Here is a 17,904-nt window from a genome sequence, read left to right as displayed (position 1 = left end):
AGCAGTGATAGGAGCAGATAATCAAAAGATGTCACAGACAAAAGGATCAAAGAGGTGTTGAAGGTGGTGATATTTGTCTAAGAAATGTGCTAATTAAGAATGGAAGACAGGACACTCAAAGTACAGCTCTAGTGGGGGTGGGGTGGAAAAGACTAACAAGGTTTTAGTTTTAGATTTAAAAATAATGGAAATAGGTGGGGAAAGAAGAATCTATATAAATTATTGAAAAAAAAAGGGGGGTGGAGGGAGAAACGGGGTGGGGATGGGGGGAGGGGGAGTTTAAGATCTAAAGTTGTTGAATTCAATATTCAGCCCGGAAGGCTGTAAAGTGCCTCGTCGGAAGATGAGGTGCTGTTCCTCCAGTTTGCGTTGGGCTTCACTGGAACAATGCAGCAAGCCAAGGACAGACATGTGGGCAAGAGAACAGGGTGGAGTGTTAAAATGGCAAGCGACAGGGAGGTTTGGGTCTTTCTTGCGGTCTGTCCGCAAGAAAGACCCAAACCTCCCTGTCGCTTGCCATTTTAACACTCCACCTTGTTCTCTTGCCCACATGTCTGTCCTTGGCTTGCTGCATTGTTCCAGTGAAGCCCAACGCAAACTGGAGGAACAGCACCTCATCTTCCGACTAGGCACTTTACAGCCTTCCGGGCTGAATATTGAATTCAACAACTTTAGATCTTAAACTCCCCCTCCCCCCATCCCCACCCCGTTTCTCCCTCCACCCCCCCTTTTTTTTTTCAATAATTTATATAGATTCTTCTTTCCCCACCTATTTCCATTATTTTTAAATCTAAAACTAAAACCTTGTTAGTCTTTTCCACCCCACCCCCACTAGAGCTGTACTTTGAGTGTCCTGTCTTCCATTCTTAATTAGCACATTTCTTAGACAAATATCACCACCTTCAACACCTCTTTGATCCTTTTGTCTGTGACATCTTTTGATTATCTGCTCCTATCACTGCTTGCTTATCTCCACAATCACCACACCCTCAACTTCTCTCTCCCCCCCCGCCACCCCCCCACCTTAAACCAGCTTATATTTCACCCCTCTCCTAACTATGCTTCAGTTCTGCCGAAGGGCCGTGAAGGCTCGAAAAGTTAACTGATTTCTTCTCCACCGATGCTGCCAGACCTGCTGAGTTTTTCCAGGTAATTCTGTTTTTGTTTTGGATTTCCAGCATCCGCAGTAGCTTTTAGCTTTTTGTTTTTGGACTTTACAAAATTGGCTAAAAAGCCAAACATTCTGTCTGTTTTGTTACTCACTGATCCCCAACGACTGGACATAGTGACGAGTCATATCATTCTCAGATTTCTTTCATTCTCTTCCGAGACCAATTTTATATTGCTCTTGATGTTGTTCATGATTTTAATCCAAAGTATAAAACTTTGCACTTAATTGCCAGAACTCTGCCCACTTGTAAATTCTGTCTATGTCCTTCCGTAGCTCCTTGCCCACTTAACAGAATCAAGCTTCTTCCTCATTTATTATCTATGCAGTTGACCAACTTGTAATAAATTTCTAAATCTAAGTTGCTATACAAACATTAAAAAAACATAATGACTTTCAGACCTAGCACAATACTTTAAATGTACTCATTTGCATAAAATATCAAATTATTATTGAACAGTAATGATTATAGTTCTCAAGAAGTACAAATGGTCTAAATGTACTCAAAGCAATTAAGCATTTGATATGCTAAAATAAAAACAAACTGTGCTGGTAATACTCAGCACGCTAGGCTGCATCTGTAGAGAGAGCAACAGAGTTAGCAATGACCTTTTGCCAGATGTTCAAAAAAGTCTTCTGCATCAAACCAGGCATCTATAATTGAGGCATCATGCAACAAAACCGCATTTAGACAGTTCGATGTCGAGCAGTAAAACCCCAAGCAGTTACGACCATTACCCTTCGATACTTACTGAAGTCAATTAGCATTTTCCCAAATCCTTGTCTCATATACTGTGGCATTGTCAAAATGCATGACACATTATAATTGAGGAATGAATTCTTCTCCTGAAATAAAAATCAATCACTTGTTAGACACAAGACAGTTTGCTTAAGTATGTTTAAAGAGGTATTATGCTCAACTCTCTAACAAATACAGCAAATATGAAAGCCTCACTGAATTCAATGATGAAGCCTTATGTTGACACTTTTTGCTTTCATCAGTCTCAAACAGATGCATGGTCATTATAAGTCTTTCTTTTGACAGCCCAGCACAATGGTTATGATCCTGCTTTTTCTAGGAGTATATTATTTCTAAACTATCTTTATTCTTGCTAGTTAACTATATGAAAAATGCTTCATCTTAACCAGCTAACTACTGCTGTTTCTTGTTATCACATCCAGTGCAAGAACAATTGAAGCCCCACCAGCCAGCAACATCATAATTAAGAGAACAAGGTTCTCTAGCAACAGACCTAGCATCTGTACTGAAGGCATTAGCTGCAGTTCAACGCTGCAAGTGTGAACTGGAGAAAGTCCTCAACTAGGAGTAGGGATTGATTCCTGTTAGCAGGCTTTACTATAATCTTGTATTTGCATACTACCTTTAAAATACAAAAACACTTCAAGCATTTTACAGGAATATAGCCAGACAAATATTGGCACCGAGAATGAGAGAAAGTGGCTCAGTGTATGGAGAGAACTCCAAATTGCAGGGCCTATGTGGCTTAAGCCATGCCCTCTGATAGGGGAGGCAGAAGAATGGGGGACACACAAGCCAAAAGTTGGAGGAAGAGTGTTCTTGGAAGGTCGTAGGGCTGAAGAGTTTTAAAGAAATAAGGATTTGCACATGAAGATTAGAATTTTAAAATCAAGGCACTGGTAGACCAAAAGCTAATGTAGGTCAGCAAGCCCAGGAGTAATGAATGGGCAGGGCTTGGCACGGTTAGGATATGGGTAGGAGAGCTTTGGATACTTCAATTTTATGAAGGGTGCAGGATGGGAGGCTGTGCAAGAATTGTTGAATCTGGAGGAAACCAATACCATGGATGAGTGTTCCAGTAGGAGATAATGAGGCAGGTTGGGAGATGAATAATGTTATGGAGGTAGAAGAAAGCAGTCTTTCTGATGGAGTCAGAAGCTCCTTTCTAGGTCAAATAGGACACAGTGGTTACAGCTTGGTGTAGCCTGAGATAGTGGCCAAATGGAGTTACGAAATTGTTGGGAAGGGAGCAGATTTAGTGGCAGGGGCCAAAGATAATCCAGTTTTGGTCTTCTCAAAGTTTAATTGGATGAAATTGCAGCTCATCCAGAACTGGTTGTCTGACAAGCAGTCTGACAATACAGCGACAGTGGAGAGGTCGAGAGTGTCATCTATGTCCATGGCATAATGTGGAACCCGACATCAAGTCTTCTAATGATGTTGCCAAAGCATAGCACACAGGTGAAATATAGCAGGCAAAGATAGATCCTTGGGGTACTCCAGAGGCAATGGTGGGAAGAGAATCCAGTGCAGGAGATTATCTGGCTACAACTGGGAAGCTAAGAGTGGAACCAGACAAGACTAGTCCTCACTCAACTGAATGTTTAACAGAGAGGCAGTGGAAGAGAATGGTGTGGTTTGCAGTGCTAGGGGTTGCAGAAAGGCTGAGAAGGATGAGGAGAAACATCACAAAATATGAGGAGGAACATCACAAAGGATGTCACTTGTTACTTTGATCAGTGCTGTGGCAGTGGTGGTCCCCTGATTGAGAATTTCAAATAAGGAATTGTGGGAAAGATGTGCCTGGATATGGGAGGTGAAACATTCAAGGACTCAATGCTAGGATAGTTCTAGAGTTAGCAAGGCCTGTTAGTAAGAAAATCCTGCCAGCCCAGTGGGATTTAGTGGGATGCAAACATCTTGATGTATTTTCTTCTCAGGATCAGATGTTGGCAATATCAATAAAGTTCATGTATTGTCCATCCCTTGTTACCCTGTGATGATGGTGGATTTTCCACTCAAATCACTGCTGTCCTTGATTTTGATCCATTTTGAAGGAACAACCATTTATGGCCACATTAAGATAGTGTGTTAAACCTGGAGGGGAACTTGAAGCTAATAGTATTCCCATGAATTGACTGATCTTGCTTTCAATGGTAGAGATCCTAGGACTGTTGAGTTATTAAGGTGAGTTGCTGCAATGTAAATAATATAACCACAGTGCACCCCAGTGGTGGAGGAAGTGGATATTGAATCCACTGGCAAGGATGCCAAACAAGCAGACTGCTCCATCCTAGGTGAGCTTGAGTGTTACTGAAGTTGCTGCCATCCTGATGAATGATGAATATTTATCACACTCCTGACTTCAACTTTGTAGGTGATGAAGTAGGTCTGAGGTGAGTCACCCAATACAAAGTGCTCAGCCTATGTCTTACCCTTAAGGTAGGACATTAATATAGCTAGCCCAAGGTGACCCCCCAAATTACTGATGATGGGGAATGTGTGAAGATGGATTTTTATTTTATATTTTTGGGAATATGGTGGTATTCTGTCAAGAAGACTGAGTGCGTGAGTGTGTGTGTAATTAAACTGGGGGAAGGTTAGTAAAGACAGCTTGCCTCTGGGAGCAGAGAGATGAAAGGTAAAGGTGCTAAATGCATGCATGTGTAATGAGGTGCTACGGTGACGTTGAATGTACAAGTAAATAGGTCGGATTTGAAATTTGCACTATAAGATGTCAGAACTTGACTTTCCAGCTGTTAAGTTTCAAAGGGAAAATACCATGCAATTTGAAAAAGAGTGCGGAGCTTGAAGACAGGTCAGTCGAAAAAGAGCGCGGAGATTAAAAATAAAAGGAGGGGAAGCTGAAGAGGAGCGGCCAGTGTGTGAGTGGCCAAGTGAAGGAGTGGAGCTTTGAGGCTTTGGCTCGAGAGGCTTAGGTGAGCAGACGCTGAGGATGAGCTTGCTCCCAGTGGGGTAGGGCCGGGTAAAGTCCTTTAAATAAATTAGGAGTAGGCAGCAGTTGGGGCAGTCGAGTGCTCCGAATGCAGCATGTGGGAAGTCAGGGACAGCACAATTGTCCCTGATGACTACACCTGCAAAAGGTGCATCAAGCTGCAGCTCCTGAGAAGCCGAGTTAGGGAACTGGAGCTGGAGCTGGATGAACTTCGGATCATTCGGGAGGCAGAGGCAGTAATAGACAGGAGTTTCAGGGAGACAGTCACCCCTAAAAGTCAGGAGGCAGGCAGCTGGGTGAATGTCAGGAGAGGGAAGGGGAATAGACAGAAAGAGCAGAGCACCCCTGTGGCCATTCCCATCAACAATAGGTATACCGTTTTGGATACTGTTGGTGGGGACGACCTACCAGGGACAAGTTGTAGTGGTCGCGTCTCTGGCACCGAGGCTGGACCCTCAGCTCAGAAAGGAGGGAGGGAAAAGAGGACAGCAGTAGTGATAGGGGATTCGATAGTTAGGGGGACAGATAGGAGGTTCTGTGGGAGAGATCGAGAATCCTAGATGGTCTGTTGCCTCCCTGGTGCCAGGGTCCGCGATATCTCGGATCGAGTTCTCAGTATTCTCAGGAGGGAGGGCGCGCAGCCAGATGTCGTGGTCCATGTAGGGACCAATGACGTGGATAGGAAGGAGGAGGTCCTGCAAAGAGAGTTTAGGGAGTTAGGTGCAAAGTTGAAGGACAGGACCTCCAGGGTTACGATCTCAGGAGTGCCACCCGTGCCATGTGCTAGTGAGGCTAGAAATAGGAGGATAATGCAGCTAAATACGTGGCTAAGGAGATGGTGCGGGAGGGAGGGCTTCATGTTCCTGGATAATTGGGCTCTGTTCCAGGGAAGGTGGGACCTGTTCCGACGGGACGGTTTGCACCTGAACTGGAGGGGGACTAACATCCTTGCGGGTAGGTTTGCTAGTGCTGCTCCGGGGCGTTTAAACTAGATTTGCAGGGGGAGGGGAGCCAGAGTGTTAGAACAGATAGTGAGGTGGAGGAGGATAAAGGTCAAGCGAGGAATGCATGTATGGACAGAAATCAAGGGTCTGTACGTGATAGGTGCATCTATTTCAATGCGAGGAGTATTGTCGGAAAGGCAGATGAGCTTAGGGCGTGGATTGGCATGTGGGATTACGACATTATTGCTATTAGTGAGACTTAGTTGCAGGAGGGGGCAGGACTGGCAGCTCAATGTTCTGGGGTTCCGTTGTTTCAGACGTGATAAAGGGGGAGGGATGAAAGGGGGAGGAGTGGCATTACTAGTCAGGGAAAATATCACAGCTGTGCATAAGCAGGACAGCCCGGAGGGCTCGTCTACAGAGGCCATATGGGTGGAGCTGAGGAATGGGAAAGGTGTGACCACACTAATAGGGTTGTATTATAGACCGCCCAATAGTCAGAGAGAATTGGAGGAGCAAATCTGTAGAGAGATAGCAGACCGATGTAAGAAACAGAAAGTTGTGATAGTAGGAGATTTTAACTTTCCACATATTGACTGGGAGTCCCATACTGTAAAAGGGTTGGATGGCTTGGAGTTTGTCAAATGTGTTCAGGAAAGTTTTCTAAATCAATGTATAGAGGTACCAACGAGAGAGGATACAATACTTGATCTCCTATTAGGGAACCAGATAGGTCAGGTGACAGAAGTACGTGTAGGTGAATATTTTGGGTCCAGTGACCACAATGTCATTAGTTTTAAGCTAATTATGGATAAGGTTAGGTCTGGTCCTCGAGTTGAGATTCTAAATTGGAGAAAGGCCACTTTTGTGGAAATGAGAAAGGATCTAGGAAGAGTGGATTGGGATAAGTTGTTTTCTGGCAAGGATGTGTTCAGTAAGTGGAAGGCATTCAAAGGTGAAATTTTGAGAGTGCAGAGTTTGCATGTTCCTGTCAGGATTAAAGGCAAAGTTAACAGTCATAGGGAACCTTGGTTTTCAAGAGATATTGGCGATCTAGTTAAGAAGAAGAGAGAGGTGTATAGCAAGTATAGGCAACAAGGAGCAAATGAGGTACTTGTAGAGTATAGAAAATGTAAGAAAATACTAAAAAAGGAAATCAGGAAGGCAAAAAGAAGACATGAGGTTGCTTTGGCAGATAATGTGAGGGTAAACCCAAAGGGTTTCTACAAGTATATTAAGAGTAAAAGGAGAGTAAGGGACATAATTGGTCCCCTTGAAGATCAGAGTGGTCGTCTATGTGTGGAGCCTCACGAGATGGGGGAGATCTTAAACAGTTATTTTGCATCAGTATTTACTCAGGAAACTGGCATAGTGTATAAGGAAGGAAAGGAAACAAGCAGTAGTGTCATGGAACATATAGAGATTAAAGAGGAGGAGGGCTTGCTGCCTTACAGCGAATAAAGGTAGATAAATCCCCCGGGCCTGACATGATATTCCCTCGGACCTTGAGGGAGACTAGTGTAGAAATTGCAGGGGCCCTGGCAGAAATATTTAAAATGTCCTTAGCCACGGGTGCCGTGCCAGAGGACTGGAGGGTAGCTCATGTTGTTCCGTTGTTTAAAAAAGGCTCCAAAAGTAAACCAGGTAATTACAGGCCAGCGAGCCTGACGTCAGTAGTAGGTAAATTATTGGAAGGTGTTCTGAGATATCGGATATATAATTATTTGGACAGCCAAGGGCTGATTAAGGATAGTCAGCATGGCTTTGTGTGTGGTAGGTCGTGTTTAACGAACCTTGTAGAGTTTTTCGAGGAGGTTACCAAGAAAGTAGATGAAGGAAAGGCTGTGGATGTTGTCTACATGGACTTTAGTAAGGCCTTTGACAAGGTCCCACATGGGAGGTTAGTTCAGAAGGTTCAGACACTTGGTATCCATGGAGAGATTGTAAACTGGATTTGAAATTGGCTGTGTGGGAGAAGACAGAGAGTAGTAGTGGATGATTGCTTCTCAGACTGGAGGTCTGTGACTAGTGGTGTGCCTCAGGGATCTGTGCTGGGGTCATTGTTGTTTGTTGTCTATATCAATGATTTGGATGATAATGTGGTGAATTGGATCAGCAAGTTTGCTGATGACACTAAGATTGGAGGCGTTGTGGACAGCGAGGAAGGCTTTCAAAGCTTGCAGAGAGATCTGGACCAACTGGAAAAATGGGCCAAAAAATGGCAGATGAAATTTAATGCGGAAAAGTGTGAGGTGTTACATTTTGGAAGGTCAAACCAAGGTAGGACATACACAGTAAATGGTAGGGCACTGAGGAGTGCGGAAGAACAAAGGGATCTGGGAGTTCAGATACATAATTCCCTGAAAGTGGCGTCACAGGTAGACAAGGTTGTAAAGAAAGCTTTTGGCATACTGGCCTTCATAAATCAAAGTATTGAGTATAGGAGTTGGGATGTTATGGTGAGGTTGTATAAGACATTGGTGAGGCCAACTTTGGAGTATTGTGTGCAGTTCTGGTCGCCTAACTACAGGAAGGATATCAGTAAGATTGAGAGAGTGCAGTGAAGATTTACTAGGATATTGCTGGGTCTTAAGGAGTTGAGTTACAGGGAAAGATTAAACAGGTTAGGACTTTATTCCTTGGAGCGTAGAAGAATGAGGGGAGATTTGATAGAAGTTTACAAAATTGTGAGGGGTATAGACAGAGTAAATGCGAGTAGGCTCTTTCCACTTAGATTAGGAAAGATAAACACGAGAGGACATGGCTTTAGGGTGAAAGGGGAAAGGCTTAGGGGGAACATTGGGGGGAACTTCTTCACTCAGTGAGTGGTGAGAGTGTGGAACGAGCTACCATCTGACGTGGTAAATGCGGGCTCACAAGCTTTAAGAATAAATTGGATAGATACATGGATGGGAGAGGTCTGGAGGGTTATGGACTAGGTGCAGGTCAATGGGACTAGCGGAATAATATTTCGGCACAGACTAGAAGGGCCGAATGGCCTGTTTTCTGTGCTGTAGTGTTCTATGATTCTAGGGAGTTTAGAAGTGACAAGGGACTTTTACAACTTACATAGCTTTCCCTCCTTTACTTACGAAGCCTATTAAATTTTATTTTACCCAAAAGTGGAGGAGACAAGAAAACATGAACGATTTTTATATGTTGGGAAAATTGAGTTCAAAGAGGTACTTAGAACAATGGAGTCTAAGATCAAAGGGGAAAAGGATATTTAAGGAAAGATGTTCAGTTGAGTTGTGTTGGCTGTGTGGGAGAGATGTCCTGAAGCCAGCTCTGTGCTGAGAAAAGTTGTGAATTTGAAGCAGCCATCCAGTTTTCAGAGAGCAGATTGTTCCTGAACTTCTTTCGGTTTTTTTCAACAGCAGAATGGAAGAGAATGAACTGTTGCATGGTATACTTTATTATAGTAGCAACAGCTTTTGCTTTGGGTAATAGTACTGGATTTTTATGGTTAAAAATCTATAAAGGAGCTGTTGCCAATCAGTTTACTTATGTGTTCTAACCAAGTGGGTTTTTTTAAAGAATGTTTTGTAGGACTGTTTCAACTGTGTAATTTTAACCTTGTGTGTTTAAGTTTTTTTTCTTCTTGTTAATAAATCTTTCAATTTTAAAATCCTAAAAGTGTTACCGGGATTCTATGTTTCTGGGATCTGTAGCTTCCAAAATACAAAATGAAATTATGATCAGTAAGACAAGTTTTCTTCTGGGATTTGACTTGCTCAGCAAATAACATCGCCTGCGGTCTTAACTGATGCGAGTATGTCAGTTCCACTGAAGACAACAGGCTATGCGTACCTTGGAGATGGTCATTACTTAGGTGGCGTGAATGTTACCTGTCACTTTTCTATACAGATTTAGAGGTTGTTCAGGTCTTCCTGGTTCAATTTTTAACTGTATAACATTTGCATCAAGGCCATTATACCTGATGCAGTCAAACATTTAGAATCACAATCAGCTGATGGAAGAGTCTCCTAAATGAATGTCTTGGCACATCCTTTCAGTAATTAGGAGGTGGTTTCTGAAGCAGCAGCCAGTGGGAATTTCTGGCAGGATGGTGGTAGCACAAAAGATTATGTAGATTCTAATTAGCTAAGAACCGTTTAGGCATGTCCACATAAATTCTCCAAGCAAATATTCAGAAAAAAGGCTACAAAACACGATCCACAAAGATCCAAGATAATGTTCCTAAAATTGAGCAATGACTCAAATCCCAGTGCAGGATTTCATAAGATTACGACTCTAGGTCAGGCTAACCAGCGAAGGCTGGCACATCATCAACTTACTCATCCGCTTAGGTAAGTTGAATGGTCTGCTGAGCAATTTCCTAGAAATGAACCTGTACATTTGTTGAGGGTGGAATTCATGGATATCCCTCAGGAGCTTAAAGGGTAATACAGACATAGCATACTGCAAATGAATCTATTGGGGAGAATTTTCCCCATGTCGGGCAGGCCGAGCGGGAGCGGGCCAGGGCCCGATCACCGCCCGCGCCACCATTATACACGGGCAGGCCAATTAAGGCCCGCCCAGCGGTTTTTTCAATTCCTGAAGATAACGGGAGTGAGTGGAGAGCAGCGGGCGTGCACAGACCGCCGGGTCCAAAGACGACCCGGCGGCCTGTTTAAATGAAGGCCTGGCAGCCTTTGCAAGGCTGCTCACAATGGCCGGAAGAAGATCACAGCAGAGGGCCACTGTGCATCACGCAAGTCTGGGGGGCAGGCCAACGGCCAACGGGGCAGGCCGGGCCGGAGGGCAGGCCAGTGGGGCAGTGTGCCCCTTCTTTCTCTGATGAGTGCCTACCTGCCTTCCTGGAAGAGGTGGCTGCGCAGTGGACGGTCCTGATTCCGAGGGATGGGAGGAGAGGCCTCCCCACCTGACCAAACGTGTGTGGGAGAAGGTGGCCGAGAGTGTCAGCTCCCATGATGTGGTGCGGTGCACATGGGTCCAGTGCCGTAAAATATTCAATGACCTCCTGCGCTCGGGAAGGCCACTTAATGCAGCCGTCACCCTCCCCACCACCCCCCCCACCGCCGGAACTCTGTGTACGGTAACAGTATTGACTCCTTCATGGCATGTAGCGCTCGCTGGGTGTGCCAGCAGATATTGCCCATACCGAGTTCACCCTGAAAGGGTTGAGCTAGGATGGGTTCTGCACCCTCAGCATGTGTGACACTAACACCCAGAGTATAGAACGTGGGTGAAAGTCAAGGATCTGCACATAGGCATAGTGCTGGAACTGGGAAGCACATCAAAATCAGGGTGCTAACATGCTGGGAGGGGAGCTTCCAGGTGGCAGGGCACCAATCCATCTGCTGGTCTTTGCACTCCATATGCTCGTGCCTCCTTGCTTAGCAAAGTTACATCTTGCGGTGCCACATGTGAAGGAGGCAGCGTTTGGGCGAAGGGGGAGGTTAGCCCTAGCTTCTTTGCGTGAGTGCGCAGCAGCTGCAGGGTAGCGAAGAACTGGAGTCCTGCAATGTCCCACTCAGGCTGGGTTGGCAGGGATGCGATGGGAATCCAAGTACTGGCTGGACTAATCAATGCTTTTCTCTACTTTTCAGGACAAGACTGCACACAATTCCGCAGAGCAGATGCGGACTGGCAGAGGCCAGGCCCAATTGGCAATCCTGACACCTTTTGAGCAGCAGGCCATGGATCTGGAGAGGCGCCATGCCCCCAGGTGGCGATGAGGCTGGGGTGCCACGTGGAGGTATGTTTGGCGAGCACTCAGGTCACCATATGTGTCCCAAAAGCCATGGCACTGCTGAATGCTCAGTGATTGAAGTTTGCAACATGGGTTGACCATTGATTATGGAAGGATGAGAGCATACCAAACCGGGGGACAGGCATGCACATTGACATTGTCTCCACTTTAACTAATCAAATGTCCTTGTTCTTCCTTTAAGCATCACCAGAGCAGGGCAGGGAAGAGGAGGCAGAGGGGCCACCTCTCACCCGAGGGCCCAGAGGAAATCAACTCACCAGCATCATACTATCTCTGCCAGGCAGGCACCAGCGCAGATGCTAGCACTTCGGTGAGAATTAGATCTTCAGCTAGTGTTCCGGTGCACGGCGGTGAGAGCATTTCACACTCGCTTGAAGTGCGGACAGAGACAGAGTACCCAGGGCACCGGCAGTCGGAGGGCTGTGGTAACGGGCACATGCTCGGTCGGTGGCCGATGATGTACCTCTGGAGTCGTTTGTGAGGCAGTGAATGCTTGAAGTGCAGCTGGGTAGGCCGGAGGATCTGGCGGAGATACATGAGGCTATGCGTGGCATGGTGCCCGTATTTGAGGAGTCCACGTGAAGCATCACCGATGCACTGAGCCTTATAACTGAGCGCCATGCTTCCTCCATGGAGAGAGTGGCGACTCTCGTGGAGAGGTTCCTCCAGGAGAACAATCAGGGCCTCCTGGGGTTGTGCTCGGACCTACAAGCCCTCACAGCGGCAATGACCTCAGTTGGTCATTGTCCACGTGGGAGATGGTTTGGGCACCAAGTATCTCTGCTCGGTGAGCAGAGAGGTCCGAAGCAACCTTACATCAGCGCAGCAGCTGCCTGTCGTCTCTGCAGGCTCCTCTCAAAACGCTCCAGATGAGGGCAGCAGCTCCTCTGCCCCACTGCCAGTGACGTGGCATCCGATGAGGCTGGGGCGACTGGGGAGAAGCCAGCTGTGGAACTGGCAGCTCCCTCCCAGGCGGGGCCAGCATGAGCTCCACAGGCCAGAGGGCATCCGCCAAGATCGAGGCCAACAGGACAGCACAGTGAGCAGGCTGTCTCAGATGCCAGTGCCAGCGAGGGGGCAGCACCTGGACGTAGCACCCGTAAACGTAAATTTAAGGCACCTTAAGCACACCACGGGTTTCTCATTGGTGCTTTTATGTTGACCATAATAGTATATTGAAGATTTGGCGTGATGTCCAACACCATTTTTTTTTGGTTTAGGAAGTTACATTTGTTGTCATGCCTCAGGGTGATTCCTTACTTCTGCAAGTGGATGGAAACCCATGATGTTATGAGTGAGTTGTGTGACATTGAGCTATATTGACAAGAGCCTTAGTTAATGTTAGTATCCAGGCTGATTTAGCACTCAGGTATCGAGTGTGGAGCCTGCAGCCCTGGCGTGTGTTGAAGGTCCATCTGTGGTGGGCTAGCTGAAGGTTCTTTGGATTAATTCCTCCTGGGTGTCCCTGCCTCCCTGGAGTATGCCCAGGTCACCGTCTACCCCCTCAGCATTCTCCTGTGCATGCTCATCCTCGGATTCACTGCTGGACTCATCGTGTGAATCCAGAGCAACTGCATCTACGTCTTCCACGTCCACTGTGTCGCCCCTTTCCAGTGCCAGATTGTGTAGAGCGCAGCATGCAACCACTATCAGCAACACACGATCTGGAGGGAATTGGAGTGCACCCCCTGAGCAGTCCAGGCATTGGAAGCACATCTTGAGAAGACTGATGGTTCTCTCCACCACAGCCCTTGTGGACGACTGGCTCCTACTGTACTGCAGTTCTTGGATGGCGGAGAGGCGTCATGAGCCACCTTTTGAAGAGATAACCCTGGTCACCCAGCAGCTATCCACCCAGCTGGGCTGGAGCACTGAAAAGCCTCGGCACCTGGGAGTGTCTGAGTATGTAAGCATCATGGGAGCTGCCTAGGTACCTTGCACAGACTTTGTAGAACCTGCAGCTTGTGATCACACACTATCTGCACGTTCAAGGAGTGGAATCCCTTCCTTTTGAAGGAGGCACCGGGCTCACCTGCTGGCGCCTTGATGGCCACATGTGTGTAGTCAATTGCACCCTGGAAGCAGGGGATCCCAGCAATCGCTGCGAAGCCTCTGGCTCACTCTGCCTGGTTGGCCTCGTCCCAGCGGTAGTAGATGAAAGCCAATACACGCCTGAACAAAGCGTTTGTCACCTGCTTGACACAAGAGTGGACAGCTGATGGGGAGACTCTGCAAAGATCACCTTCCGACACCTGGAAAGAGCCGGAGGCATAGAAGTTGAGGGCAGCTGTGACCTTTAGCGCCATTGACATGGGGTGCCCACCCACACATTTGGAGCTGATCCGCAGGGATCAGTGTTGGGACCACAACTTTTCACTTTATACATTAATGATCTAGATGAAGGAACTGAGGGCATCCTGGCTAAGTTTGCAGATGATACAAAGATAGATGGAGGGACAGGTAGTATTGAGGAGGCAGGGAGGCTGCAGAAGGATTTGGACAGGTTAGGAGAATGGGCAAAGAAGTGGCAGATGGAATACAAAGTGGGAAAGTGTGAGGTCATGCACTTAATGGTAGGAAGAATAGAGGCATGGACTATTTTCTAAATGGGGAGAGAATTCAGAAATCTGGAGTGCAAAGGGACTTGGGAGTCCTAGTCCAGGATTCTCTTAAGGTTAACTTGCAGGTTGAGTCGGTAGTTAGGAAGGCAAATGCAATGTTGGCATTTATTTCGAGAGGACTAGAATATAAAAGCAGGGATGTGCTGCTGAGGCTTTATAAGGCTCTGGTCAGACCACATTTAGAATATTGTGAGCAATTTTGGGCCCCGTATCTCAGGAAGGATGTTCTGGCCCTGGAGAGGGTCCAGAGGAGGTTCACGAGAACGATCCCAGGAATGAAAGGCTTAACATGGGTCTATACTCGACGGAGTTTAGAAGGATGAGGGGGTATCTGATTGAAACTTACAGAATACTGAAAGGCCTGGATAGAGTGGACGTGGGGAAGATGTTTCCATTAGTAGGAGACACTAAGACCCGAGGGCACAGCCTCAGAGTAAAGGGAAGACCTTTTAGAACAGAGATGAGGAGAAACTTCTTTAGCCAGAGAGTGGTGAATCTATGGAATTCATTGCCACAGAAGGCTGTGGAGGCCAGGTCATTGAGTGTATTTAAGACCGAGATAGATAGGTTCTTGATTGGTAAGGGGATCAAAGGTTACGGGGAGAAGGCGGGAAAATGGGGTTGAGAAACTTATCAGCCATGATTGAATGGCGGAGCAGACCCGATGGGCTGATTGGCCTAATTTCTGCTCCTATGTCTTATGGCCTATCATCTGACAAATGGAGGCGACTGTCTCCCTTGAGAGATGGAGCCTCCTCTGGCACTGCACATCAGGCATACTGAGGTAGCTACTTTGCCGCCTGTATACCCTGGCAGCAGGATAGTGGCGTCTTCTGCGGCCCCTTCCGCCTTGGACTTCCTGTTGGCCCTGCACCCCTTGTGCCTGTGCCTCTCCTTCCAAAGGTGGCTCCCCTGGAGGCTGAATGTGGGTTCCTGGCCTCCTCCCCCTTCTGGCCCTCCCTTCCTCCTCAGAGGAGATGCCTCCAGTGGAGAGCACAACTCCCATTCACAGGCTAAGGGAAGGCTTCCTGAAAGCTGTAGGTGCTAAAAATGATCTTTACTGTAGAGTCCAGAAGGTCCTGTCCAAGCAGCTGGTATGAGTTTTGAAGTATTCCTGCTCACACAGGCAAATGTCAGTAACTTTCACACTTGACAGATAACATTTGCAACCCCAATCCCCCCTCTTATCCTGCCCGTGGATGAGGTTTATACAAATGTCTCCTACCCGCCTGCCCGTTGTACCCATGCGACGTCCAGAAGATTGCATGGGCTCCGAAAAATTGCAGCCAATTGCTGCCTCGAGGGCCTTAAGTACCTGATTAATTAATGGCGGGCATGCATCCGAGAACATCGCGCGCCCGCCCACCTAAATATCATGATGGCGCACGGTGACGTTGAGACGCTCACCTGACGACGTCACCGCACGTCATTTTACTCGTCGGCGTGCAGGGCCGACCCCCGCTCGCCAACGGGAAAATTCGGGCCATAGTACGGTAAAAATAGACTCACTTACCCAAAAATTCAAGAGAGGCTGGAATTAATTTAGCACTTTACACCTTGGTCAAAACCTAATTAGATGGCGGACACTAGAAGAATTGAGAATGTAGCTGCTTTTTACACGAACACATTTAAGAAAGCCAACAAAATGTGAAAGAAATGGAATTAAGTACATGATTACTAAGAAATTACTACTGAATTCCTGTCTGACAGCTCAGTAACAATGACGGGGCTGCAATCAAGATAGAAGTTCAAGTAGCTAGGCTTCTGTGAAGTTTGGAAGATGCAACTGAAGAAGAAAGTAAATCTTCACATTACCCACGTTTCACATAAAAGAAAAATAGCCTCTTGTATAATGCTGCTCCAACTGTGAGCCTGTCAGGTGGAGTACCAACGAAACTTGAAATCACCCTTGTTTTTCAAAACCAATTTCAATCTTGCCCGCTCTGCCATTCAATAAGATCATGACTGATCTGATAGCAACCTCAAATCTGCATCCCCCTATCACCAAAAACCTATCACCCCTTTGCTTACTAAGGATCTATCCACCTCTGCCTTAAAGACATTCAAAGACTCTGCTTCCACCATCTTTTGAGGAAGAGTGTTCCAAAAACTCATGACCATCGAGAAAAAATTTCACCTCTTCTGTTTTCAATGGGTGACCCTTCATTTTTAAACAGTGACCCCTAGTTCCAGATTCTCTTACAAGAGGAAACATCCTCTCCACATCTGCCCTGTCAAGACCCCTCAGAATCATAGGTTTCAATCAAGTCGTCTTACTCTTCTAAACTCCAGTGGATACAAACCTACCCTGTCCAACCTTTCCTTATAAGACAACCCACCCATTCCAGGTATCAGTCTGATATATCTTCTCTGATCTGCTTCCGACGCATTTACATCCTTCCTTAAATAAGGTGACCAATACCGGACATAGTACTCAAGAAATACTCTTGAATCATCATCTAAACTCTTTAGTACATTTATCTAACCTGGAATCAAGTGGAACCTGAGCAACTAAGATTTGCATTTGGTTTGGGCTGTGGAATGGAATGTTGATAGGTTTTCCACAATACAAGTTGGTATTTGCTGTAGCAGGCATGTCTCTGCAATAATAATCCAGAGAAAGAAAGTTCAAACCCTACCGTAACAGTTTAAGAAACTAGACTCAGTTGTTCTTAAAAGATCTGGGAATAGAAGGTTGCTATCAGTGAAACAGTGATCTTGAAGCTATTCAATTACTGCAAGAATCCAACTGGCTCACTAATTATCTTTAGGAACAGAAACTGTTGACCTTATCCAGTCTGGCCTATATGTGGCTTCAGTCTCACAACAATGGATGACTAAGCTGCCCTCTGAGCAAGACACTCAGTTGTATCAAACTACCAGACAAAAATAAGGAACAACCCAGGGTGGGAAATAATGCTGCCTTTGCTGATAACATACATCCTGAGAATGGATTTTTAAATTCCTCATATCTGTTCTATTGCCAGTTACTGACCAACTTTCAAGGACCCAGATTTATTTGAAATAATTTGTTAGGCAGACTAGACAAAAACTTCAGGGATACTCAAAATAAATGCATGTCATAAGCACAAAACGAGGATGTTTAAGGGATGAACTCTTATGGATTTATCCCCATTCTGCACTGGATGTTTAGTTTCTTTTGAGATTTCAAAGGTGCAATAAATCAAAATTGTTGTTGTTAAGTGATGACAGGATAAAGCTAATACTTCTGGAATCGCTCAGAATACAAAGTCTAGTGGCTTGAGGCATAATTGATAACATCCCTGCAATTATTTCCCAGATGATTTAAACAACTGTGTAAAAGTCATTCATGAATACTCAATTTACATAAGGTCTCCTGGGTTAAATATGCCTGCGTAAATCTTGAGTATGGATCTGAGATACTGTGTTACAGTCAAACCAATACATGTGTTGATAAACACAAAAAAATTCAACAGCCTGAGTGAGGTTAGGAAGGCTCATTAAGTAAATTAAGTTCTCTGAAGGAACCTTCAACTCAATCTTCCTGTGAAGGTTTGGCAGTTGCTTATGAATTCTATACTGAAGTTACAAAACTTAAAAATTAATTGAATGTTGCAAAATGTTTCCTTAGATATTCCACTGATAAATAATCCTATTGTATTGGGATGTCTTATTTTCCAAATTGCAAAGTATTTTTTTTTCACGATTTATTATATAAGCTGAACTAAGTCAC

The 17,904-nt window shown here is 45.7% G+C and overlaps 1 protein-coding gene across 10 annotated transcripts in view; it reads right to left on the bottom strand.

Annotated features, from left to right (window-relative positions):
* The window catches only part of kat7b (K(lysine) acetyltransferase 7b), a 102,326-nt gene that overhangs the window by 18,435 nt on the left and 65,987 nt on the right, over window positions 1–17,904 (bottom strand). For all 10 annotated transcript variants that reach the window (XM_078529619.1, XM_078529624.1, XM_078529629.1 and 7 more), the window contains one exon: window positions 1,921–2,014. In XM_078529619.1, coding sequence (XP_078385745.1) covers window positions 1,921–2,014 — 94 coding nt within the window. The remainder of the gene's footprint in view (window positions 1–1,920; window positions 2,015–17,904) is intronic.

The sequence above is a fragment of the Cetorhinus maximus genome, chromosome 25 (assembly GCF_964194155.1).
Source record: "Cetorhinus maximus chromosome 25, sCetMax3.hap1.1, whole genome shotgun sequence".
Classification (NCBI taxonomy): domain Eukaryota; kingdom Metazoa; phylum Chordata; class Chondrichthyes; order Lamniformes; family Cetorhinidae; genus Cetorhinus; species Cetorhinus maximus.
This window is presented reverse-complemented; position numbering and strand designations above follow the sequence as displayed.